Genomic DNA, 25225 nt, shown 5'->3' with positions numbered 1-25225 from the left:
AGACATGACGAGAAATGCTTCTTTAAATCTGCCGTTTAGCTCCCCCTGTCATTATAGCGTTCTGGCACCTCCATCTTGGTGATGACGTCAGACAATAAGCGATTTCAGCGGATTTAGCATTGAGCCCAATGGAGGAGGAAGAGTTTTTCAGCGATTCTGGTTCATGTGTGGATTTTTCCAATGAAACTGTCGATCCAGAGGAAGTATGTGACATACAGCAATTTATGTTTGAATCGTATTTGGAGGAGAACGAAGATTCAGAATGAGAAAAAGGCGACAGAGACAACAAACACGAGGCTGTTGACTAGAGCAGACTGCCTGGACAACACAAAACGTCAATCTTTCTACTCCAATATTTTTACAGGATATTCTTTGTATCTAAGTATTTTTGCCCTGATTGCTAAATAAATTGTATGGTCATGACAAATATGAAAAAGTATCTGAACATTTTGGAATTGCTCGCATTTCTGCATAAAATCACCATCAAATGTGAGCTGATCTTTGTCAAAATCACACAGATGAAAAAACAGCGTCTGCGTTAACTAAAACCACCCAATCATTTGCAGGTTTTCATTTTTTAATGGGGATAGTATGCGAACAATGATAGAAGGGGACAATCCTTGATCGCAGGTCTTCAGACAGTTCTTTTGGCCGAGCCATGATGCACATCAGACAATGCAATCAAGACAACTCTTACCAGGTGTGGGCAGCTTTAAACCACTCATCAGTGATTGGGCACAAACCTGACAATTGCTCTTTAGGTCTCCTTAGGCAGAGGGTTCACTTACTAACCCCCTGTCATTGTTTGCATGCTATCCTCATTAAAATATGAAAACCTATAAATGTTTGGGTGGTTTTAGGTAAAGCTGTTTTTACGTCTGTGTGATTTTGACAAGGATCAGATCACATTTTATAGTGATTTTATGCAGAAATGTGAGAAATTCCAAAAGGTTCTGATACATTTTCATACCACTGTAACACACTTGTGCTAAATGGAATATGAAATGTTAAAAATGCATACATTCAGTATGACAGGGCTAAATGACTACATAATGGTCAAAACTGCCGACTTCTTAAACGTCCTGAACTGTATTTTATGGCAACGGAATTAGTCCGGCTCTTGTCATTTCCCTGCGGGGACTTAAGAGTTGGAGGAAAGCGCGTAAACCAAAGAGGAGAGTGAGAGCTAGGCTACATGCTAAACCGAGCAGCTCTTCCAAGTCTCTTCCTCGCCTTTTGAACACGAAAAATCACACAACACTAACTTGACTCATATCACACAAGGCGGCGGAAGTGATTGCCTTCATCGATCGATCAGCCCCTGGTGGTTAGCAAGTTTCGGCTTGTCGTTCCCCTTCTGCGGCCCCGAAAATGGCCTATTCTCGGTGGAAAAAAACGTCCGACGTCAGAGTGCGTGGCTGCCCGAGCCCAAGCCGAGGATAGCGCTCTCTAGGCGGGCACACGAAGAGGGCCGAGGGGGGTGGAAGTCTCCACGCAATCGAGAACCGGAGACCAGAACGTGTGACATTCCGAGCACGGGCGCTTCTGGCTTCATCGGCCGGCGACCATGGTGTGTGACAAGCCGCAGGTCGTTGGCCGAGGGAGGCGGCCACTCCCACCTTCTCGGTGGACACGGAGTATTATCAACCACAAAATGCAAAGCCACCTCCTCATTAAAACGTCTGCCATGATCCCAGTATTTGACATAATATAAAACACCTAGCTTACTCACTTCCTTGTCTGTCCAATGGTCCCCGATTTTCGGACTTGTTTTGCCCATTTTTTGCGGTGAACGGGATCTTTTGGAAACCCCAAAAGGCTCACACGACTCTCCATGGTGTAGCAACAAAAACCTGCAGCACATTGGGCTGACGTGACGTGAAAATAAACAAATTAATCTGCAAAATCATCAAAATCTGCAGTCCTTCTCTACACAATAGTATGGCTGTACAGTGAAGATGATCTCATTCTCTGACATTACATCCGCCTTCTTCCTCAACCTTAGACTCTGGACGAAAGTCACAAACTTTCTTGGCGCGGGATTCAAAAAGTCAAATAAATATATCGATCACTTCCACACACATCCAAGTGGTCCACTGAATTTCAGGAGCATAAAATACCGCGTGTAATATGAAATAAACATGCTTTCTTGTGTCATATGCACTTTAAATTAGTGTTGCAGCCAGCCAAATACATAAGACATCCAAATTACTATCAAGGTACTGCAAAATCAAATTTCTGACCAACACTCACGCAAAAAACTGAGTATCGGAACTTTTGCAATCAAATATCGTTTCAGTATCTATAATTTGGCAACCCAAATACAAAATATTGTTTTATTATTTTTTTCTGTTTACTACTGGTTACATTGGAAACTACGCAACTGGCATCCAAGCCTACAGGATTGGCCGTCTAGGGCTGTTAATGAATAAAACAACGAAAAGAATAGGAATTATTTTCTTTGGAGTTACAGTGCCCTCCATAATTATTGGCACCCCTGAAAAAGATGTGTTTTTTAGCTTCCAATAAATCACACAAAAATATACACGGTCCCAGGCTTCGACTGGGACCGTGTGTATTTTTGTAAGAGACCAAGATTGAGCTTTTTGGCAACAAACACTCTAAGTGGGTCTGGCGTGCCACGAAAGATGCACATGCTGAAAAGCACCTCATACCCACTGTGAAGTATGGGGGTGGGTCAGTGATGCTGTGGGGCTGTTTCGCTGTTTCGGAACCTTGTTAGGGCGCATGGCATCATGAATGCTTTGAAATACCAGGACATTTTAAATCAAAATCTGTTGCCCTCTGCCCGAAAGCTGAAGATGGGTCGTCACTGGGTCTTTCAGCAAGACAATGACCCTAAACATATGGCCAAATCTACACAGAAATGGTTCACCAGACACAAAATCAAGCTCCTCCCATGGCCATCTCAGTCCGCAGACCTTGTTTTGTTGGCAAAAGGGGGTTGTACAAAGTATTAACACCAGGGGTGCTAATAATTGTGACACACATTATTTGATGTCAAATAATTTTTTCTTTATGTGGGATTTTTTCTCCACTGAATGAATGCACTTGTATTGAAGGTTAGATTTTTCTCTTTTTCCATTAAGGTCCCACATTATTTGAATAAAAAAAAATATTAGAAGCTAAAAAACACATCTTTTTCAGGGATGCCAATAATTATGGAGGGCACTGTATGTTAATCTCAGTTCGTATTTTGTGAGTCGAAGTCACTCACGTGTTTCTTCACTTGTTTGGTCCTGCTCTGATTCCACAAAGCTTGGAATTGGATTCTCCCATAAATACCCCGAACAGAAGTTGTGTTTTTCCTCTAGTATGGGGTCTGCGAGGGATGTAATCATGTGCGCCCGACTGTCATTACGTAATTTTCTGTTGTAAGCAAAATTTTGCCAAAACGTTCAGACAGACAGAATAGTTGGGTTGGAGGGGGTTGTAATGGAGAGCCATGTGTGTGTGGAAATGATGTTTGAAAAATGGCAGAAGTTCAACTTGGGATTTACAATAGTTAAGTTTATTTCAAAAAGATCTAGAAGGACGTCACAGACAAACTTTGAATATTTAAAATATTAAAGGATATTGTCATATCAACCAATATTATTACTAGCGTTGTCCAGTAATGACTTTTTAACCGATATCCTTATATTGTCTAACTCCGAAAATCTGATAACGATATCAAACCGATACAGGTAGTCCCATGGTAGACATGTGCCGGTTACCGGTTTTAAGATATACAATGGTAGGAAAACGTTACGGTTTCAAAACCACTAAAATTTTCCGTCATACCGTAACTACGGTATTAGCTGTTTTTTAAGTCACAAAGGTAGAAATCCCTTGCTTGCAGCTGCAGGGCTTATCTTACACCGGCAAATGCCTATCCCTGGGTTACGACGTACCCGAGTTATGTGATTTCAACTATACGATGCCAGAGTGTCGTCCGTCGTTCTGTCCCCAGCCATTTTAATTATTTATTTTTTAGACCTGTAACAGTAGCCCCTTACAGACTTATATCACGCTAAATGCGATGCGGGATTTACCCGTGTCATGGCTTTCCGACAGAGGGGAGATGTACCGGGAATTACCCGGGTTGGACACTTTCAGACTTGTGCCGTGTTGGCTCTCTGCGCGAGGGACGGGTTTTTCTAACCAGTACATTATATAATTTTTGGTCGGCATTTCCTTTTCATTATTTTTTAACCTGTCCTGTTATGCTGCTTGACATGGAGAATGGGAATCTGAGTATCCTATTGAAGAAAGAACAAAGACAGAAGAGAAGAACAAACAACAACAAGAAATACATTAAATACCTACAGTAACTACTAATTGTTATTTCCAGTTGTCACCATGTGGGAGGCCTGATGACCGATTTGAAAAAGGAGGGGGGGGTTGGAAAGAGATGTGATTATTTCAGGTGGCGCGTACACAAATCAGCAATGTGAGGTCTAGAACCCAGTACTGTGGGAATCACTTGGAAATGTAGATATGTTAACATCCTATTCCATGTTGCCTGATCGCTAATCCTGGCACAAATAGTTTCTCTAAACGCACCCAGTCATGCGTGTATCCCATCAGACATGTAACAGTCCTGGAGACAAGTGGAAATGCTGCGCGGGGGCTGCCCAAGGACCTTGGCCCCTCCTCCTCAAGCAAACGGGGGAGGGGGGGTGTTGACCCAGCGTGGTCCCCCGGACCATCCACGTCCCCATTAACCGGCCTTCAGGGAAGGGATGAGGTGACGTGCCACCACCCCACATGCCCGCTCCCACCACCACCCGCTCATCTGGTCCACCAGCCACCGCCACAACACCCCCACCTGACACGGCACACCGCGGGACCCCTACTAACGTCGTAATCTAACGTCGGCCATGCTAAAGCCTATTGAAATATTAAACCTTTCAGAACCGCTTCCTATAACAGAAAACAACATTTATTCACAATCAAATCAATTAGTCCAAAACTGTTTCCAATTTTCGCTGTCATGTAAACGATTAAATCAACCTCATGTCGAAACACCTTTAACGACAAGCAAAGAGCACGATCATAAAAATTTTCTTATTGCCGTCAATGCACTGATGTTTTCCATTACAAGCCTATTATTATGATTAACGGCTTTTATAGTGTTGTAAAACTGCAGCGCCGCCAGATTTATGAACACTACATTTGTGCATCTTACCTATTTTTTTATGACCAGTCTCCTTTCTTATTTACATTTTCGAGGTGCCACTGAATGATCATGCAAAATAAATTGGACATCCATCCCCGTCAATGGCAGTCGAGTTAACCCAAACGTGCTTAACCCACAAACACATACACAAAAGAAATCCTATTTTACAGCTCATTAAGATCACCCAATAGGAACGCAGCTTCACTTTTATTTGCACGGGGGTGCATAACAGAGTGGGGGAGGAGCAAGGGGCGTGTCCTCCTCCCCCTTTCGACCCGCCTCCTTTTTCCATTCCCATGGATCTTGTTACCCCTCGACATCTGCTGCTCCCGCGAACAACAGTGCGCGCTCCCGCGTCTCGCACCCACCACCTCCTGCCCTCTTCCCGGGACCACCGAGCTTTATTTTTACGCGTGAGATCATGCGGAGCCGACGTGCGGGTGCTCTCCTCCACCTTACCCGGCTCTAGCTCACCTCGACGCGGACTGTTGCTCGCTCTCCATCCCGGTGCCACCGAACGGAACACTTGTGTTTTGTCTGCGCGCGCCGGCCAGGGGGGGTTGCGGGTAAAAGCGACCTCTCTTTGCCCCGAGTGAGGACAACTGAGGACGGATGTCTGATGTTTGAGAAGGTCGCTTTTCATTGAATTATCCGCGAGTATGGAGTCTGTGGAGAAGGAGTGCGGAGCGCTTGGTGGATTGTTCCAGGCGATTATCAACGATATGAAGGTAAGGGACACGTTGAAGTAGTGCAACAGTATTGTTGTGGCTGCACAGTTTCTGATTAGAAATGATTTTACTGCCTTTGTATAGCTCCTCAACCTCCCCCTCCAGTTCTCCACTGCAAACAGGACAAACTGGGACATCAAACATGTTCCTATTTGTCCTATTTGCATAATGTGCAGCAGGTTTCACACCACTATATTCGTTCACTAATCTCCCGTAGAAAACGTTTTTCCATTATTATTAAAACATTCAGCAGTTGTAATGTTAACTATTTTATCATACTTATTACATTATTGGTCATTGCGTTACAATTAGGTTTATTAACAATAAAACTGTACAGAAACTTAACTAAAAAATTTAAATCTAAACTAAAACATGACTGATTGTAGATTTTTACGCTGATAAGACGAAAACTGACAATTGATCCCAAAATTCAGTCAGTGTATTTTTTTTAAATTTTCATTTTTTAAATTATTTTTTTCAAAATATTTTTAAAATTTTATTTATTTATTTATTTTTAAATGTTTATTTATTTATTCATATTTATTTACAGGGGTTGGACAAAATAATAAAAAAAAACTTTAAAAAATCAACAAAAACTATTTTAATATGGTGTCGGTCCGCCTTTTGCGGCAATTACAGCCTAAATTCTCCGAGGTATTGATTCATACAACTTGTGAGTTGTTTCCAAATGAATTTTAAGCCATTTTTCAGTTAGAATACCCCCTAACTTTTGGGGTGGAAATCGATGTCTTAATTGAACCCCTAAAACTGACCATAAATGCTCAATAATGTTGAGTTCTGGGGATTGTGCCGTCCATACGAGATGCTCAACTTCATTAGAATGTTGTTTAACAACTGTGTTCAATTATTATGATGCCAAAATGTTAGGTGTTTCCATTATTTTGTCCAACCCCGGTATTCATGTATTATTTTATTATTATTTTTAGGGCTGCATCTATCGATTATTTTAGTTGTCGATTAATCGATGAACTAGTTAGTTCGAATATTTGGTAATGGAACATGAAAAATTAAAATAACTGGGCTAAACCTCAAACAGTATAAAAAAGTAAATAAATGAGGATCTATGTACAACAAAAGAATAATTGGCTGACTTACATAGCAAAAGTCCGCTAGCTTAAATGCCATAAAATGCTAACTTTTTTTTTTTTTTAATGCTCTTACCAAATGTTTCAGACACATATTCCCACAAAAACAGCTAAATATACCTATAAACTAAATTATGAATGCATTATAAAAACATTAGCTCAAACAAAAGCTTAGGTTGGTCTTAACAGGGAGCAGCTGGATTCACCCATGTGAAATGAGGCAGGCAAGAGGGCAGTGTATCCACCCAAATCAATAAAACTAAATGCAAACATTTTCAAAATAAACCATTACAACGCCACTTTAATTAAACAAATACTCGAAGCAGCAAAATTTAATTCAAATCTTTTTTTTCTAATCGATTACTCGAGTTTATTGATTAATTGTTGCAGCACTGATTATTTTTGTTTTAATTTTTAAAATTATTATATTTTAAAAAAAATTTCAAATGTATTTTTTATTTTTTTTAATGTTTATTCATTTATTCATTATTTTTATCTCTTTTTTTTTTTTTTAGGGCTTCGGCTATCGTTTTAGTAGTCGATTAATCTAGCGATTACTTAGTTTGAATAATCGAGTAATCAGATTAGGAACATTTAATGCGTTGCACAATAAATTTTAGGAGATTTAAAATAAAGGCTTGCTAAGATAAGAACGGAAGTGTTCGCCGAAACATGTCAGGTAATTAAAACAACCTAAAACAATTGTCTGTGATTAAAGAAAAAAATTCTAATCCAAAAGTGTAGACAAGATGAACTTAATACAACAACTATTTTGATAATCGATTAATCGTTTAGGACCTTCTTCACCTTAAACTTGTCTAAATTCTTGAAATTATAACATATATGAAACAGTTGTAAATATTATCAGATTCTTTCATTATATTTTTGTTGTTGTTTGTTGTTTTGTAGGACATGAACAAGAATGTACTTTTACTTTGGTAAACAACAATTCACATTTTTGCCAATTTTTGGACATCTTACTGCCTTAACTAGCTTCTTATTAAGGCTACAACAACCAATTGATTAATAATAATTTCTTAATTACCGTAATTTTCGGACTATAAGCCTCTACTTTTTTTCCTCATTTTGTATGCTTTGGGTGAAAGTCCAGTGCGGCTTATTTGTTGATTTATTCGGGTTAATAGGTAACAACTTATTTGACAGTGGCATCATAAGACTGTAATAAGACCATCATAGTTATGACATGACACTATCATGGGCATTACTGAATGCTTATGACAGATGTCATTAAGTGTCATCCAGCAAATTATGTCACTAACTCCATTTATGTGCAGCTTGGATCTTTTACATCCATTCAAAAGGGAGATAATTTGCCGGATAACACTACTGTAAATCTGTTATATGTAGGGTTGTTCCGATCATGTTTCTTTGCTCCCGATCCGATCCCGATCGTTTTAGTTTGAGTATCTGCCAATCCCGATATTTCCCGATCCGATTGCTTTTTTTTTTTTTTTTGCTCCCGATTCAATTCCAATCATTCCCGATAATTTTTTTGGCAATGCAATGCATTAAGAAAAAAATGAATAAAACTCGGACGAATATATACTTTCAACATACAGTACATAAGTACTGTATTTGTTTATTATGGCATTTACATTATTAGCATTCTTTCTGTGAGAGGGATCCACGGATAGAAAAACTTGTAATTCTTAAAGGATAAATGTGACTTTGTATATTGTGAGTAAATATTGCCATCTAGTGTATATGTCGAGCTTTCAGTAAATGATACTGCAGCCATTTAACTTCTGCCCAAATGCATGATGGGAAGTGCAACCATGATTGTGATATATCTTTATCTGCGTTGGGAAAGAACATGGGGGTGTTAAGAAAATGATCAACTACTACCTTTCTTCCCTACATTGCCTCCCACGTTATTTTTAATTGCCGAGAGAGGTATTGTAAGGCTTTAGCCACATAAAAAATGGCTCCAAAGTCTGTCAAAATTCTCTCTACTCATTATACGCTGCCTTTTAGCGCTATCTATAGGTAAAACGGCATCTTTATAGATTGAACGCGACAATGCGTGAGTGGGTCGTGCAGCGTATGTGTTAATTATTTAACTTGATTAATTAAAAAAAATTCATTACCAACGTTAACGCAATAAATTTGATAGCCCTACTTTAAGCCAAAACTACTCTGGATGGTGTGAGACATTTTGTCTGTAATGTTAAATACAATTAGAAAATGATTTAAATTTTAAAAAAAGGGACGTCCGATATTTTTTTGCCGATTCCAATACTTTGAAAATGACGTGATCGGGACATCTTTAGTTATAAGTATTCATTAATGCTCATGACAGTGTCATGTCATAATTATAATTGTCTATTGACAGTCATTTGGCGTCACCGTCAAAGTGTTAACAAATACAATAACTCGTTATTAATGAAACAACTGGAACAGTTGGAACTGAAGAGATAATTTGCACAGAACATTGATTTTTGGTAGCGCTGCAATGCATGCTAGGAGGCATGTTGGACAACAACAGTGTTGACAGCAGGTGGCAGCATAGGTTGACTGTCTCCCTCAAGGCAAATTATATCACTAACACCATATATGCCCAGCTTGGATCTTTTACATCCATTCAAAAGTGAGATAATTTTCCGGATGGCTCATGGCAGTGTCATATCATAATTATGATGATGTTATGACAGTTTTATTGCGTCCACTGTCAAATAAAGTGTTACCGAATACTATAGCTAGCAATTAATGAAACATCTGGAACAGTAACCGAAAAAATAATGAGCACAGAACATGAATTTTGATAGTTACTTACATCTGTAGCGCTGCAGTGCATGCTAAGAGGCATGTTGGACGACAACAGTGTTGACAGCAGGTGGCAGCAGAGGTTGACTGTCTCCCTCAAGGGAGCAGTGATGGCCAAATGAAGCTTCTTGAAGCTTTGCAGCCAATTGGTTTAAAGCGTCATGGTGGTTCATTTGGTCTTAAAAGTCATACTGGTTAATATCTTTTGGTGTATATATCCCATACTACAGTGAGAACAGCTGCGGCTTATAGTCCAGCGCGGCATATCTATGAACAAATGCCGTTTTCGTGCCAAATTCGGTGGGTGGCGGCTTATACTCCGGTGCGCCTTATAGTGTGAAAATTACGGTAATCGTCCAAATAATCGATTATGAAAATAATCGTTAGTTGCAGCCCTTGTATCCACCTAAATAAATAAAACTGCATGCAAACACTTTCAAAACAAACTATTCCAACACCACTCTAACAAAAAAAAAAAGCAAAAACTCAAAGCAGCAAGATTTGATTCGAAGCTTTTTTTTTAATCGAATTACTCGAGTTAACCGATTAATCGTTGCAACACTAGTTTGATTGCTGTCAGCCCCTCCCAGTTCAAATGGATTAGAGGTCCTTTTTGGGCAACCAGGCTGAAACATTAACAAGTAAATGAGTATTTTTCATCTTTTCTTTAGGAAGACATGCCTCCTATAGTTGAAAAAACTTGATTTAATAGAGAAAAACTGAGATCAGTTTTTGATTCTGCACCTAAAAATGAGTCAAAAACAGCTGTCAGACCTAACTCAACCAAAATTGAGTACCCCGCATGATTAAATTTGATGCCCCAAAATGTTCTTATTCTGAACCTTTAGTCCTCTTTTATCCCAGCTTGTTCATTTTTACTAGATTAAAATCTCATCCACAGAGCTTTTAAAAATATAACCATCTCCACAAAACCCCAGCTTGGAATATTATATAAAGTGCTCTTTGGTGTAATTGATTTGACATGCACCCATTTTTTTTAGTTTTAAAGCACCAAATGTTTTCAGCGCCCCAGATGAAACGTGTGTTTGTTGTCTCCTAGGGGGTTCAAGTGAAGGAAGTAGAACCCGGGTGGTCTTTGGTTGTTCACGACAACAGATGGAAAGTGTGAAGACGTTCATTAGGCCTTAGAGACGCCCCTTCTAACAAAAATCTCTCCTGTAGCTCGTGTTACGTGTTTACATGAGCTAGCTAGCATGTCAAGCGGAATTGTTATTGATTGCTAGCCTTTAGGCTGACTATTTACGGACCCTCCGAACCGAATGGGAGCTCTCAGCAATTGGCAGGCGCCGCTTTAGTTTTGTGCCCTAACTTTTGTGTCGGGGCTCAGTAAAAAGTATTGTATTGAAAAGCAGTTGAAGCCCTGAGTCAGCACAATTTGTGTCAACTGTCCTAGACAGAGATCTGACCCCATTGCTGCCGCCTGACTGCTCAACACAATCCTGGCAGACCGGCTTTGCGGGGCTGTACGGACCGACAGTTTCCTGTGGTGATCTCAATTGTGTACATAAGATTGATTCATGTTGAGCGAAACTTGTATGAGCAGTGGAACCTCTGTTAATGAATTGAATGGAGTAGAGCTGAAATGAATACTCGAGCAACTCGAGTAACTCGAGTTTAAAAACTGATCCGAGTAATTTTATTCACCTCGAGGAATCGTTTAATTTTGCCAGCTCTCAGCATCCCGTTTTGCCCGGACTACTTTTAATGCGGGACAACGCGCTGACGTCACGTGCGTAGAGGAAGAAGCAATTAAAAAAAAAAAAAAAAAAACTTAACGCAGCCGACAGCCGCTACAAACTACGCCGACATTGCTAAAAACTACGCCCGCATGATGCTAGTTTGGTAGCAGGTAGTGTCCGATGCGTGTCATAGATATCGCATGCATTTAGGACTAGATGCGCAATGACAGACTTGGCCGCGTCTGGGCAGCGTTAGTAAACAGCCGCCATCTTTAAGCAGTAGACTTCTCATCACTAATAAATATAACGTTACTATAACATGCTCACGTAACGTTAGCCCTTCAGAGGGCTAGGTTTCTATTGATTATGACCACTGTCAATGCGTGGCTAACGTGTCTTACATACAGGCTTTATTTAATCTGTAAAAACACAGCGCTGTAGAGTGATGAGGGTGTAAAATTAAAACATAATAAAGCTAACTGCCAGTTGTAGCTCAGTAGTCATTGCTGAATAAATGTGCTCCAATACAGAAGGTATCATACATTTATTTTGAACACTGCAAAAACTCAAAATCCTACTAGTACTTACAGTTTGGACTAACTTAAAACTTAACTTAAAAATAGCTTGACACAAATGGAAACTAAATTTAAACACGTGGATAAAAAAACACGTAGTTTTCAAGTGATGTGTGTTATCAAGCGTAATTACACTAGGGCTGTCAAAATTATCGCGTTAACGCGCGGTAATTATTTTTTTAAATTAATCACGTTAAAATATTTGACGCAATTAACGCACATGTCCCGCTCAGAAAGTATTCTGCCTTTTGGTAATTTTTACATTAAGGATTTTTGCGCTGTCCAACAGCGAACTCTTGTGGTCGCTTTGCGACATGGTTTATTATTTTCTTCTTTTCTTCATTATGGCTGTACGACGTCTCGGGCTGATAATGTTGTGCTTATATGATCCTTGGACAAGATTTGTCCGTAAGTATGGTTGTTGTAAAGAATGTACATATTATGTTAGTAAGCGAAATATTATATTTTTTGTATGAGACGCTTTTTGTTTATGTTTAGTGAACCTGTATAGCGTGCTAAGCTAACGTTGTTGCTAATGCAATGTTGTGTACTTTTTTGTTGTTGTTTCACTACCGTCTAAAGAGGACAATGGTTTGAGGCCATTTTATTAATAAATCAGATGAAAAAGGAAGAAGTCTGATTATTAAGGCGTCGTTCACTAGCTGTCTAGCTTTGGAAAAAGTAGACGCTTCGGAGTGAGGACAGCATAGACAGATTTAAATGACAGTAGAGTGAAATGCCCACTACAGTCCTTATGTACCGTATGTTGAATGTATATATCCATCTTGTGTCTTATCTTTCCATTCCAACAATTTATTTTACAGAATATATATATAATTTACAGAAAAATATGGCATATTTTATAGATGGTTTGAATTGCGATTAATTGCGATTAATTACGATTAATTAATTTTTAAGCTGTAATTAACTCGATTAAAAATTTTAATCGTTTGACAGCCCTAATTTTTAGGTAAGAAATATGTTTCACAGCCAATCGGAATCAGGTGAATAAATTCAGGTTTTAAAAATGTATTTTTTATTTTTATTTTAAGAGTGGCAAAGCAACAAAATATTCCAGATGTACAAAGATATTGCCACAAGAAAGACAAATACAGTGGGATGAAAAAGTATCTGAATGTTTTGGAATTTCTCACATCCACCTTCAAATGTGATCTGATCTTTGTCAAAATCACACAGATGAAAAAACAGTGTCTGCTTTAACTAAAACCACCCAAACATTTATAGGTTTTCATATTTTAATGAGGAAAGTATGCAAACAAAGACAAGGGGGAAAATAAGTATTGTGAACCCTCTGCCTAAGGAGACATATGAAAGCTTCAGTACACAGTTGCTGCCCCCAGGTTATGGAATAGCCTACCCCCTGAAAACCGCATTATTACCAATTTAGGCCTTTTTAAATCTTGTTTAAAGACGCACTTTTTTACTAGGGTAGCCTGGTTTTATTTCTTAAGGGTTTTCGGATTAAATGTTTTCGGATTTTATCCGTTTCATTGTTTTTTTTTAATTTGCTGTTTTGGCTTTTATCGTGATGCGTTGTTGTTGTTTTTTTTTAATGTCATAGTAGAGTACCTTCCTTCCTTTTATCTTTCATGAACCATATTTCTCTTTGTTGTAAAGTATTTTCAGGGCCTGTCAGTTTTTTTGTAAAGGGCTATAGAAATAAATTTGATTGATTGAAAAATTTGACAAAAAGTTTTCTGAAGCTTTTTTCAGATCATATTATGAAAATTTATACTTTCGAAACATAATACGTAGTAGTAGTAGTGTAGTAGATGATTCCCACTCGCAGCAATGCAATGATATAACTACTGTGTTGTAGAGGTGGGAACCTCTTGGTGCCTCATGATACGATACAATTTGCGATACAAAGCTCACGATAATGATCATCTCACAATATGGCAATACAACGATTATCAATACATTTGGTCAAGAAATCCTTTTACAAAACAACTAATAAACAGAAAAACAAGCTATCGTCATCCTTCTGATGTAAGTTTAGCACTAGTAGACGTCCAATCCATTTCAACTGGGAGGGTGGCAGCGAATGAACCCCTCCCACTTCAACCGGGCCCCTTCCACTTCTATGGCTGTCAGTGGCAGCCAATGCCAGGCCATTTCATGTGCTTTGCCTGTTGATTTTCAGACGCTTTCTGTTGATTTTGGGCCATTTCAGGGTTACTTCCTGTTGATTTTAGGGCATTTTATGGGACACTTCCTGTTCTGTAACCCAAGATCAACAAGAATGAATAGGCAGTAACTCAAACTCAACAAGAAGTGGCCTGTACCTGCTCTAAAATGAATATAAAGTGACCTGTAACTCGGAAAGACTGACTGTGAATGCTCTGGTTTCGAACGAACAAATGTTCATTCGCCCTTCTCGGTCTTAATGGGTTTGGCGTCAAGCAATGGCGTCAATGGCAGCAATAGACCCTACTCACGTGACGTCACAGCCACGTCCCCGCGCCATGTTGTCCGTATACTCGTCATGTTAATGCATTAGCGCTTCGTAAATTCCTCCTATTATGGCGTGTTTTTCTGCTCGTTAACATTAATAATCAAAATGGTGAAGTCGTGTGTGGCGGTCGGTTGCAAAAACAGAGAAGATAGACGGAGAGACTTGAAGTTTTACCGTATTCCGAGAGACCCGGAGAGGAGAGCGAGATTGACTGCTGCAATTCGACGAGAAAACTGGGCTCTAAACGACTACCACAGATTATGTAGTAGTCATTTTATATCTGGTAAGATGCATTTAAGATATATTTAGAGGGTTTTGGGCTGACAACCACAATTAAGATCATCGCTAGGCTAATCGCCGACAACATACACTCAGACGTTGTGAATGAACTACCTGAAAATATATAATTATAAGGGGATAATAAGACAGTTGTCATACAATTAATTTACAATTTCACTATTGAGGTCAAAAGCCAAAAAATAAATTCAACTAGGGACAATCTGGAGTAGTGCTATCGCACTTCATATTTATTACATATTATATATGTATGTAGTGAGAGTGCTATCGCTAAACCATATAAACATTAAAAGCCCTAGCTCCATTGACAAATGACATGAAATACATTAGACTTGACAGTGGAGGTTAGCAAGAACAAAAGATTTTGAATTGAAAATTTCGTAACTCACCTTCCCGAGCACAAGATTCCTGCCGAATTTTCGTGTACGAGGACCTGTTTCACCCAACCAGCAACGTAGCATTTATAAGCCTCCAAGCTCTTAAAGTTTTTCAAACTTTCGTGAGAATAGGCTGATTTTTTTGTGGACAAGATAGTTGTAAATATCAGGGTCAGGCAAAGACGGCGAAGACAGCGGGTCGAAAAACATCGATTTAGGCATCAAATATGGATCTGGCGAATGGATAAACTGAAGCTTTTCCACATAACGCCTTTCATGCAACGCATACAATGAGTTTACGGCGTCAGATAACACTGGGGCTTCTATGAATTGCTCTATAACTTGCACGACTAATTGAAAACAATGAGAATAGGTCTAAAAAAATATGGACAATATGGCGGCCGGATACAGCGACACGTCATTTTGTGACGTAGGTGAGTAGGGTCTATAGAGTATACACACCGCAATGTGCTACACGATGCTCATTTATATTAAACAGAAGACTATAACTCACAAGCAATGTTTTATCAAGGCACAAACGGAAAGATGAAATACCATGCAATGGCTGCTGTAGTTAGCCCGTCTCTCAGCACTCTGTTTGCCAGTAGCTTGAGTAGTCATGTGATAATGTCTTTAGAATGATCTTAACAAACTAGTTACAGTTTAGCGGTTTGAGTGGGCGACAAAGCATTACAAATAAAAACAGGCAATCAGAGGACATGACAGCAAATTCAACGAGGTGTTTTTAGTAGAGCTTGGAACGAACTAGGTGATTTACATTTAAACGCGATTCATTATACGAAAAAATCTTGATACAAAAGTCACGCCGGAATGAATTAATTTCGCATTTTGAGGTACCAATGTTTATGTTTTATACTGACCAACATTGCAACAAACACTGCCGGTAGAAGAACGTTATGCTAGTTCTCGAAGGAAGCTAACGCTAAGATAGCATTGTACAAGAATGTCTGTAATATTTTACATTTGGATGCGCTTATTTTCCCCTTAAATACATTTTCAAGGTATCGGATCAGGACTAGGTATCAGCAGATCCTCATAATCAATAATCTCAAGACATATTTTTTGGTTCCCGTGCACATTGATAGCTGAAATATAAACCCCAGATTTTGTACCAATGCTCAGCCTCTACCGGTCAAAATGGATCAAATGCCTTTCGCCAGCAATGACAGGTAATGACTTCAACGTGGAACATTTCATGTAATGGCTATCATTATATGTTGTGGCATCAGTCAAAATTGAATCTTCTGCTTTTTCCACGGAATCTGGCCTTGAATGCGTTTCATGTTGAGCTTCTGTTCTTCTTGCTCAAGGCAGCGACTGATTAACCTGAGCTAAATTCACTCCAGATTGCTTTAAAGAGTGCAGTGTTGGGGGGTGGGTGGATAATGATAGGAGTGCTTGCATGTATCCGACTTACAGTAAATAACATCCATACAGCTAGCTAGCTCACAGCAATAAAAAAAGAGGATGTTTACTAAATCTTGCGCTGCCATGTATGGATGCTCAAATTTTTGAAACACTTTAAATATATCACTTTCTGTCAATGGCAAGAGTTACGTTGGCATGAATTAGGTATCTTCACGGACCTGTTTTGCGCCTCGGAGTATGAAGTCTGTTTGCACGATTCAAACTAGTGTGAAACTGAGCAGTAAAGGTTGACCTCCCCCCAAAAAGCTGTTTGCCGACGTCTAAAGCCGATTTTGCAAGCCGATATTTGAGGCTGATATACTTTTTTCATTCACTATATAAATTAAATACTCCAATTGAACTTCAAACATTTATTGAATCTAGCATTAGCAGTTAGTTAGTGAAAATTAAGGCTGTCAAACGATTAAAATTTTTAATCGAGTTAATTACAGCTTGAAAATTAATTAATCGTAATTAATCGCAATTCAAACCATCTATAAAACATGCCATATTTTTCTGTAAATTATTGTTGGAATAGAAAGATAAGACACAAGACGGATAAACACATTCAACATACGGTACATAAGTACTGTATTTGTTTATTAAGACAATAAATCAACAAGATGGCATTAACATTATTAACATTCTCTTAAAGCGATCCATGGATAGAAAGACTTGTAGTTCTTAAAAGATAAATGTTAGTACAAATTATAGAAAGTTTATATCAAAACCCCTCTTAATGTTTTCGTTTTATTAAAATTTGTAAAATTTTCAATCAAAAAATAAACTAGTAGCTCGCCATATTTGATGTCAATAATTACACCATGCTCACTCATTGTGCAGAAGCCCATAAAATCATTTGGACCCAAGCGCCAGCAGAGGGCGCCAAACACCAAAAAGCAAGTAACAAGCGGACATTACACTGCTGTCATTTTAATTTGTTTGATCGGGGGCATGTGCGTTAATTGCGTCAAATATTTTAACGTGATTAATTAAAAAAATTAATTACCGCCCGTTAACGCGATAATTTTGACAGCCCTAGTGAAAATCATTAGCAAACAGTGTAGCGCTAGTGCATAGACTTCACAATCAGTTGATGGGACATGGGGCCGATCCGTAGGGGGTCTATTTTGAAAAACTTTTAAAAAATTCAAGTATTCTCATAAACCAAAGCCATTAGCGACCTAAAACCTAAAATAGGCACCTCCCTTAGTCATATATGAGTCTCCATGAGCAGCGGCATCAAAAAATTCAACGTTGTTCCATAATAAAATCTTGACTACTTTTAAAAAAACTTAAAATGGCTATAAAAGTCTCAGATTTTATGCTGGATGCACAGAAATCACCAAATGCAGAGATAATAACATATTTTCATGACCAATAGGAATAGTTAACATGTCATATGATTTTTTGACAGAAATAGCAACTTAATTTTAATTTTTTTTTACAAAATCCAACATCACAAAACAAAGAGCTTTTGAAGTTGAAAATTCTTGTCGCTAAATGCTTAAATCGCGTAATTTCTATAGATATGAAGGTAAAACAGTCTAGATTCTTGGTTAAAAGAGAAAAACGGGCAGTTATCGTTCATTTTAGGTAAATATTTCAAGCCAAAGTTACAGTATTATGTAATCCAACATGGCGGCCTTCACAAAACAAAGAGCTTTTTAAGTTGAAAATTCTTGTAGCTAAATGCTTAAATCGCGCAATTTCTATAGATATGAACGTAAAACCGTCTAGATTATTGGTTAAAAGAGAAAAACGGGCAGTTATCGTTCATTTTACGTAAATATTTCAAGCCAAAGTTACAGTATTGTGTAATCCAACATGGCGGCCTTCACGAAACAAAGAGCTTTTTAAGTTGAAAATTCTTAAATCGCGCAATTTCTATAGATATGAACATAAAACAGTCTAGATTCTTGGTTAAAAGCAAAAAACGGGCAGTTATCGTTCATTTTACGTAAATATTTCGAGCCAAATTACAGTATTCTGTAATCCAACATGGCGGCCTGCACGAAACAGAGAGCTTTTTAAGTTGAAAAATCTTGTAGATAAATGCTTAAATCGCGCAATTTCTATAGATATAAACGTAAAAGAGTCCAGATTATTGGTCAAAAGCAAAAAACGGGCAGCTATCGTTCATTTTACGCAAACATTTCAAGCCAAAGTTACAGTATTGTGTAATCCAACATGGTGGCCTTCACGAAACAAAGAGTGTTTTAAGTTGAAAAATCTTGTAGATAAATGCTTAAATCGCACATTTTCTATAGAGATGAACGTAAAACTGTCTAGTTTATTGGTTAAAAGCAAAAAACGGGCAGTTATCGTTACGTAAATATTTCGAGCCAAGTTACAGTATTGTGTAATCCAAAATGGCGGCCTTCAAGAATCAAAGAGTTTTTTTAAATTGAAAAGTCTTGTAAATGCTTAAATCGCACAATTTCTATAGATATGAACGTAAAACAGTCTAGATTCTTGGTTAAAAGCAAAAAACGGGCAGTTATCGTTACGTAAATATTTCGAGCCAAGTTACAGTATTCTGTAATCCAACATGGCGGCCTGCACGAAACAGAGAGCTTTTTAAATTGAAAAATCTTGTAGATAAATGCTTAAATCGCGCAATTTCTATTGATATGAACGTAAAACAGTCTAGATTCTTGGTTAAAAGAGAAAAACGGGCAGTTATCGTTCATTTTACGTAAATACTTTGAGCCAAGTTACAGTATTCTGTAATCCAACATGGCGGCCTGCACGAAACAAAGAGCTTTTTAAGTTGAAAAATCTTGTAGATAAATGCTTAAATCGCGCATTTTCTATAGATATGAACGTAAAACTGTCTAGTTTATTGGTTAAAAGCAAATAACGGGCAGTTATCGTTACGTAAATATTTCGAACCAAGTTACAGTATTGTGTAATCCAAAATAGCGGCCTTCAAGAATCAAAGAGCTTTTTAAATGGAAAAGTCTTGTAAATGCTTAAATCGCGCAATTTCTATAGATAAAAGCGTAAAACAGTCTAGATTCTTGGCAGACATTTACCGAGTAGCGTCTCAGTATAATGTTCGGTATGTGTGAAAGCAGGTGTTAAATACCCGGGTAACAGTGCAATGGCTGATGACGTAAATATCATGACGGGCTGATCGTCATTTCCTCTTTCTTTGCAGTGAGACGAAAAGCAGTAAACAAACATCACAATTATCAACATGGCAAACTGGAAATAGCAAAATTAAACTGAAAACATAGAAAAATTAAATTGCGACTGGATCACAAAGCCGAGGAAGCGAGTCCATCGTCCATTTTTGGAAATGCGTGGTTTATTTGGTTGCCGATGCCAACAAACCAAAAATTACGTAATGTCCGGGTTGTAAAATCGTGCCAGATGCCCTCCCCGCACAGAGAGTGCCGAGTCAGCAACATGGGACAAGTCTGTGAAAGTGTACAACCCGCGTTTTAGTCTCTCAAAACACATATTTAGCTTGTCATTGTCATGAAAAAATTCGACAAAACATTTACGTTATCGTCATGGTTAACGAAAACAATGTAGTGAACATAACCGTTTATCCTGTATTGGCTGATTATTTGATTTTGATATATCTTTACAGAGCAGTCAGGTACCAAATTGTACCAAATTAGGAGTTGTTTATCTCTGACTCATTTTTTCCCCCCTGATTCTGATCAGAGCTCTTACCCAGTGTGGGAAGACTTCAGTGCCAAGGCTACAAAACTGCATTCTCAACTCAGGTGAGCAACACTTTTAACAGGGGATTCAATTCTTACTTTGTTTTCATGTAATATCCATTTTTATATTTTTTTAGGACCACAATTCTGGCAGCCGTGGCCTTTTTAGATGCTTTTCAGAAAGTGGCGGACATGGCAACCAACTCAAGAGGTAAGGCTGTTTAATCAACTCGGTGGAAATGGGGGCGATAAATTCATTTGATTAAAACGTTTTTCATTCTGGACGAGCTAGAAAAAACATTAATTCGAGTTTTTTTCCGCTCTGTTGTGGTGCATTTTTGCCTCCATGAGATATGCAGTACACACCAAAGGGTAGAATTGGGTAGTGTAGCCAATAAGTAGATTTAATAAGTAAGAGTAGCGTTACTTCAAAATAATACTCAAGTAAAAATTTTTAAAAATTGACTCATATCCGAGGAAAAAAAATCCGTGATAAGGATACTCAAGTAATGAGTAACTGCTTTCAATGTCTAATATTTTTTTAAACAATTGTATATATTTTTTCTCATCGTGTCATCTACATGGACTGTTATTACTATACTCTGATCGTCCAGTCATGTCGTTTGGATACAAAATTTCAGTATTGATACTTTTTGATTCTTTTCAACAGTGGTGGGTAGGGATGGGAATCGAAATCCGATTCCAATTCGGAACCGGTTCCGAGTGTTTCGAGGCCTCGACATCACAATGAAAAAGCCTGAACGATCCCTTTAACGATTCCTAAAGACGCGTATTGCGTCGTGACGTGTGTTGTTGTCCAGACGCTTCAAACTAGCATGGCGCCAAGAACCACTCGCTCCAAAGTTTGACTACACTTCACCAGGAAAGAGTGTGAAAATGAAAGGTTACGACGGGTAAGCACGAGCATTGCAACCATAAACATAACAATGACAGCACGTAGGTTCAAACGCTCGAAAGTGTGTCTTCACTTCACGAGGAAAAATTACAACAAAGCGACTTGCAGTCATTGCAAGGTGGAGATAACTGCATCGGGAGGGAATACGATTGCGCTGTCCTCACAGAGAGGCTAAGGCTCAGTCCTGGCTATAAAAAAAAAAAATAAAAGTGCTCAGTCCTGGCTATAAAAAAATAAATAAATAAAAGTCCCGGCTATACAGCTAGCTAAACTCCCAAATGACGATGCAGAAGACGTTGGTATAATTTGCTGACTTTATTCAACCATCACTTGAAGAGTGAAACTAAGAATAGCAATGAAACAAATCAATTTCGTCCCCAATAACAAACAGGTTTGCATCAACGTAAATCAGCGATGATTAGCTGCTAATAACAGTATGGTTAGCATTCGTTCGCTAGCATTAACACATCGTTCAAACCACTACACAACTGGATTTAAGTGTCCGATCGCGAGTGGAAACACAACAACAACAACACAAAAGATGATACATACAGGCGTTGCCTCTGTAGATGTTAACATTAACAAAGAACGTAGGCTCGTAGAAGTGTTTCCCTCTCTCACTCACTTGGATGCGGCATTTCTTCTTTGGGTGTATGCGCGCTCCAGGAGTCCTCAAACTGCGGCCCGCGGCCCAAATACGGCCCGCCTCCACATTTGGTCCGGCCATTTTAAATTTTTTTTTATTTTTTCCTCAATCGTGTTATTTATTTTCTGGCCTTTTCCTTGAAGAATTCAGAGAGGGTTATTTGGTTATTATCTATTTAATTAATAGTGTTTTCATTATTAATTATTATTATAAAGAATCAAGAAAGGGTTATTTGATTGTGGCTTTCTGAAAAACAATAATTTTTTACATTTATGCACTTCTGCAATCGTCACACTTTTTCTGTAACAAACTGACCCCGGCCCCTCATCAGAGAAGGGAAAAGTTATGTGGCCCTCACAGGAAAAAGTTTGGGGACCCCTGCTTTAACACATATTGCCAAAGGCAGAACAAAAACCTATCTGCCAATATATACCAATATTTTTTATTTCTATTAGATAAATGTTTCAGTAAAATGTTACACATTCTTGTGTATTTGCCACTTATTACCATAGTTAACATTGAGGCTTTGGGCCTCTTTTGATCTCGTTGTGAGTTTGTAAGGTTGTGACTTCTGAGTAAACAAACTCGATGCCAATCAAAACGTTTGTTCTATTCCCCCAAATTAGAATCGATAAGAGAATCGATAAAGAATCGAATCGTTAAGCAATATCGATAATGGAATCGGAATCGTAAAAATCCTATCAATTCCCATCCCTAGTGGTGGGTAAAGTAACCACAATTTGTACTCAACTAAGAGTAGCTTTCCTTTAAAATAATATTACACAAGTGAAATTAGTCATCCGAAAAACTTGCACAAGTAAAAAAGTATTCGGTGAAAAGAATGCTCAACTACTCAAGTAACAATACACAAAACACTCAGTCATCTATATGAACTGTTATTATAATACTTACTATAACCTATTACATCACAAAAAAATGGCCAAAAAATAGACAAAAATCATCGAATTCCGAACAGAAAAATCTACAGAAATAAAACATCACACGTCCAAATAGCATGAGTGCCTTCTAGAAGAGAAAAAATATTTTCTACAATGAAATGAAACTATCATATCTCCGGTTTTCTATGGTCTATTGCAGGGGTCGGGAACCTTTTTGGCTGAGAGAGCCATAAACACATATTTTTAAATGTAATTCAGTTAGAACCATATAATATGTTTAGAACTAAAAATACAAGTAATGTGTGCATTTTGTGTAATTTCAACACTTTTAAAGTATACTTCTCAATCAGTCTCTGAATTCTTTTAAATAACCGTTATGCTGTTGCTAATCAATGATGAGTATTTCTTACTATTAATGCAACTTCTGCGTAGTTTTGTTGATGGCTTTGTAGTCTGGTTCATACTTGCAGGCGTTGAGAAACTTATGCACTATCAGTGCACACCGAAACAAGTTTATCGATCGGTAATTTTTTTCTTTACCGAACTCAGTGAAGGACTTGAATAAATCCTCTCCTTTTGTTGTCCCTTTCATAGTCAAAACCTTGCAATCATGCTGAACTGCGATAAATAGCTTACATCTGTTGACTCATTCAAAGCGAGAGAAAAAACGATGTCGCATTTATGTCCTTATGTCCTGCTGAAAAGTACGATACTCCTCGTCCTTTTTTCTTTTTGCCATCTTCTCAAAAGTTTTTCTAAAATTAAATGACAACGCGGACAACGAAACTGAAAAATCTCGCTCACACGTGCACATAAGCCGCTATTTTCAACAGCAAAATATGGCAAGCCCACTTGAACAGTGTCTCTGCTTCATCTGCGTTGCCTTTGCGATTGATAAATAGATAAACACAACGACATGTATGTTTGCCACTTTTCCATTAAAATTACTGCAAACCAGATTTTTAGTCGCCGGTTTTAGTATATGGACTACGTGTCCCATGATCACCCTGGGCTCACGCAGCCACTGGCATGGGACTTGGGGGGATCTAGCGTAGCACATCTAGGTTGCAATTTCATGATATCGAGTGCGAAGTGCTGGAGTGTTGTCGGCGCATTACAAAAGTTAACATACTCCGCAAAAGTCACGTTTACTCATTATGACACAAAACCAGCGTATGACCAGTGACCGTCGCTGTTTCGCGCAATGCACAAAGGAGTATAACGAAAATTTATTTATTTTTTTTTAAAAATAATTAGAGATTTGTCTGCGAACCGGATGCAGCCATCAAAAGAGCCAGATCTGGCTCGCGAGCCATAGATTCCCTACTGCTGGTCTATTGGTACCAAATAAAAACTGGGAGAGGTTAAAATCTGCAAATTTGATTTATGTTGTCGGCAATGCTTTATGTCAAATACTTCATTTTTTACAGCGCTATAAAGACACTACATGATTGAACACGCCGGCGTGATCATAGGACTTCTTGTTACGTCTGTTTTGTATAATGAAGTCATATGATTATTTTAAACTGTTAGTGCCACTGTGCTGGCAAAAATAAAATCTAATACGCAGAATAAAGAGTAAAAATGTAACGACTCTAGTGTTGCTCAAGGTTGCGGAGTAAGAGTAATGTAAAAATCTGCTAGGTAAAACTAGCTCTTAGAAGTGCATTTTTCTCAAAAACTTACTCAAATAAATGTAACGGAGGAAATGTAAAGCGTTGTTACCCACAAGGGGTGTGACAATATCTCCAAATGGTGATGTATCGCAATAAATTGTATCCCGGAAAGTTATCGATATGCTTCTGCTAAGGATTTATATATAGGGAAGGGTGAATGAACGAACAAATGAATTAACATAGGCACTATCGACTGGAAAATTTTGGTAGTAACGGGCTTTATGCTTGGCATTTTTTTTTTAAACAGTGACACCTTTTTAAAACGATATATCAATTTTTGGCGGGAGCATATGGGTAATCGTTTTGGGATTCAAAGCATCACGATATATCACTGTTTCGATATATGGTCATACCCGTACTTCCGGGTGATGTTGAAGGCACAATGCAGTTTAATTTTTACGGTGCTTTAAAGACGCCATGTGATAGAACATGTAGGCGTGATCGTAGGACTTCCGCAAGCATGTGTGTTGTTATGTGACTGTATTGTTACGTTTGATTGGTATAATGGAGTCATGTGATTATTGTTGCAACGTCACATTAGTGAAACTGGTCAAATCTAATATGTAGAATAAAGACGAAAAGAAAACAAAATAGCATAAATGTAACGCGTTACTACCCACCTCTGCCAAAGGGAGTTGTCATACAAAATTTTTGAGTCTATTTCCTCCTAATTTTGGAAATCCAACATTCTCAGAGCACCTAATTTTGTTGCAATTTGAAATGAGCGTTATAGCAAAATGGTTGAAATGTCATCGTGA

The 25225-nt window shown here is 38.2% G+C and overlaps 1 protein-coding gene across 3 annotated transcripts in view; it reads left to right on the top strand.

Annotated features, from left to right (window-relative positions):
- The first annotated feature begins 5488 nt into the window (after positions 1–5488).
- Positions 5489–25225, top strand: part of LOC130915831 (protein MTSS 2-like) — a 106422-nt gene continuing 86685 nt past the window's right edge. For all 3 annotated transcript variants that reach the window (XM_057835952.1, XM_057835951.1, XM_057835950.1), the window contains exons 1-3: positions 5489–5910; positions 20332–20393; positions 20468–20541. In XM_057835952.1, the coding sequence (XP_057691935.1) occupies positions 5842–5910; positions 20332–20393; positions 20468–20541 (205 nt within the window). In that variant the 5' untranslated portion in view covers positions 5489–5841. The remainder of the gene's footprint in view (positions 5911–20331; positions 20394–20467; positions 20542–25225) is intronic.

This window comes from Corythoichthys intestinalis, chromosome 5, assembly GCF_030265065.1.
Source record: "Corythoichthys intestinalis isolate RoL2023-P3 chromosome 5, ASM3026506v1, whole genome shotgun sequence".
Lineage (NCBI taxonomy): Eukaryota > Metazoa > Chordata > Actinopteri > Syngnathiformes > Syngnathidae > Corythoichthys > Corythoichthys intestinalis.
This window is presented reverse-complemented; position numbering and strand designations above follow the sequence as displayed.